The sequence below is a fragment of the Plasmodium gallinaceum genome (genome assembly GCF_900005855.1).
Source record: "Plasmodium gallinaceum strain 8A genome assembly, contig: PGAL8A_v1_76, whole genome shotgun sequence".
NCBI classification, from domain to species: domain Eukaryota; phylum Apicomplexa; class Aconoidasida; order Haemosporida; family Plasmodiidae; genus Plasmodium; species Plasmodium gallinaceum.
The window spans coordinates 2,048,698-2,051,396 of record NW_021628238.1 but is presented as its reverse complement, the minus strand read 5'-3'; the positions used below and the strand labels follow the sequence as shown (position 1 = coordinate 2,051,396).

At 16.7% G+C, this 2,699-nt stretch overlaps 1 protein-coding gene across 1 annotated transcript; it reads left to right on the top strand.

Moving 5' to 3' along the window:
- Positions 1-79: 79 nt before the first annotated feature.
- Positions 80-1,282, top strand: ACBP1 (apicoplast calcium binding protein 1, putative; the record flags this gene model as incomplete). The annotated part of the gene is made up of 1 exon (XM_028671154.1): positions 80-1,282. The coding sequence occupies one exon, from the start codon at positions 80-82 to the stop codon at positions 1,280-1,282; it is 1,203 nt and encodes a 400-aa protein (XP_028527835.1).
- Positions 1,283-2,699: the final 1,417 nt, after the last annotated feature.

Here is a 2,699-nt window from a genome sequence, read left to right as displayed (position 1 = left end):
AAAAAAAAAAAAAAAAAAAAAAAAAAAATCATAATAAAGTGTTTATGAATATAAAATTATTATTTTTTTTTTTTTAAATATGAAATTATTAAAGCTTTCTTGGGTACGACATGATGCTCTTATTTCCAAATTTGTTTTGTTTGCATCTTTTTTATTTTTAATCTTATTATCTGATAGTTTTATTAAAAAGGAATATTTTTTTAATATAAAAATACGAAGTAGTAAGCTATGTCATTTTTTACAGAATAATTTTTACAAATTAGAGAAGGTGCTTTTGTGTACATCTCTTAACAATTTCCCTCTTAATGATTGGAAAAGTTTAAAAAAGGGAAATGTAATGAGTCATGAAGAAAAAGTAAATGAAGAAACGAATATTATAGAAAACAAAATTAAAAAAAAGAAAGAAGAAATGAAAGAGGATGAAAATTCATTAGATCTTGTTTTGGATACAAATAATCCTTCCTTAGATAAAAATGTTCTAGAAAAATCTAAATTAGTATTCAAAAAGTTAGACAGAAATAATAATAATTTAATAGATTTTAACGAATTCAGGACAAATGTAGAAATATTATCAAAAAGTGATGATATTAATACAAATATTTTAAATTATTTATTTCAGCTATTTGATATAAACAAAGATAAAAAACTCAATTACACTGAATTTTTATCTTTAAATTCGTATGATTTTAATTATATCAAATTAATTAAAATATTATTTGACGCAGATGATACGGTAGATAAAAGTACCATCTATGAGTATTTACAAATTTACTTTTCAGAATTTTTAGAAAATATAATTGAAGAGGAAAAGCATATTTTAATAAGAAAGAACAATTTAGTTCATTTGCTTTCCAAAAATTTTTTTAAAAACAGTAGAAGTAAATGGGATATAAATGAAGATGAAAAGTTACAAATGGAAGAGTTCCAAAATTTTCAATTATCTTTATTAATAGAAATTGATCATTTATCAAATTTTTTGCAATTGGATTATAACCTAGATGGAAAAATTGATATTGCTGAATTATTGTTTTATCTTAACAACGATAAAAATGTTTATAATAAACTGTTTACATATATTAAAAATAATAAAAAAAAAGAGGATTTATTTAAATATATTAAAGAATCATTAAACATCGATGACTCTTTAATTTTCAATTTAAAAGTTTTATTTTATTCATTTGATATTGATAATGATATGTTGCTAGATTTAGAAGAATATCAAAATCAAGTTGATACTTTTTTGATTTTAGATGTTACACCTGAAATAATCTATGCTACTTAAAAATGTTTTAAAAAAATTATATTACTATATATATATATATATATATATTATTTTTTTTTATGTATTTATATTTTCTTTTATATAATGGTTTTTTATTGTTTTGTAATTTTAGTAAATATTATATTTTAATTTTTTTTTTTGTTTTACCATTTCTATTATTATTTTTAAGTAGCTTTTTTATTTTTTTTAATTATAATTCAATTTTTTTTTATATTAGTAACAATAATAAATTTATTTCTATTCATAACATAAAATTATGAATATTTTTACAATAAATTTCGCAGAGTTTCTTTTTATGAAACTATTTAAAATTTTCACATTTGGAGAAAAAAGAAAAAGTAATAATTTATTCTTTTATATATATATACATACATATATATATATATATATATATGTTATTTGTTATACTTAATTAAATCGATTAAACTTCTAATGTATAAAATCTAAAATACAATAAATAAAAATCTAAGGTAAAAAGAAAAATATATATTAGAAAAATAATTAGAGAAAAAAAAATTGTCGTATGTATTAATTGTACCAAAAGATAAGTTGCTTATTGATAAATATGAGTTATATGTATATACTTTTCTTTTTGTAATTAAGAAACAGTAAATTCAAAATATTATTCCTTTTTTAAAGAATAAATTTATTAAGATCTTAAACTATAATATAGATATTCATCTATATTCTAATTTTTATGAAATTAATAACATTAAATAAATATATGGAAAAACTATCTTAAAAAAGCATCTAAAGTTCCTTACGAAATTTTCTTGTATAAATTTTATATAACATCTTAAAATATTGTTATATCATTATCGTTAATAATAAATGAATACATTCGTTTTATAAAATAATTATTTTTTTTTTTTTTTTTTGTATATCTTCATTAAAATTTAATATGTTATTATTTCTATGGAATAAATATCGAATTTCAAAAACATTGTTAATATAGTTACTATAAAAATTTTTTTTTGCATGCTCAAAATATTTTTATTAAATAAAATGCGTACATTCAACCGTTTTTTTTTTTTTTTTCTCTAAAAACAAAATATATATATATATATATATATATATATATATATATATATATATATATACATATATATATAGATAGAGAGCTTAATTTTATGCGTGCAGTATTCAAATTTAGTTGCATACATAAAAAAAAAATTTTAATTTCACTTGATTTTCATAAATTATATATATATATATATATAAACATTATTATATGCGTGCATAATTATAAAAAAAAAATTATAATTTTTTCTTTTTGCTGCATAGTTATAATAATTGCTTTGTTTTGTTTTACCTTGTTTTATTTTTTTTTTTTTTTTTTTTTTTTTTTTTTTTTTTTTTTTTTTTTTTTTTTTTTTTTTTTTTTTTTTCCTATTAAATAGCAATGATATTTTGAATT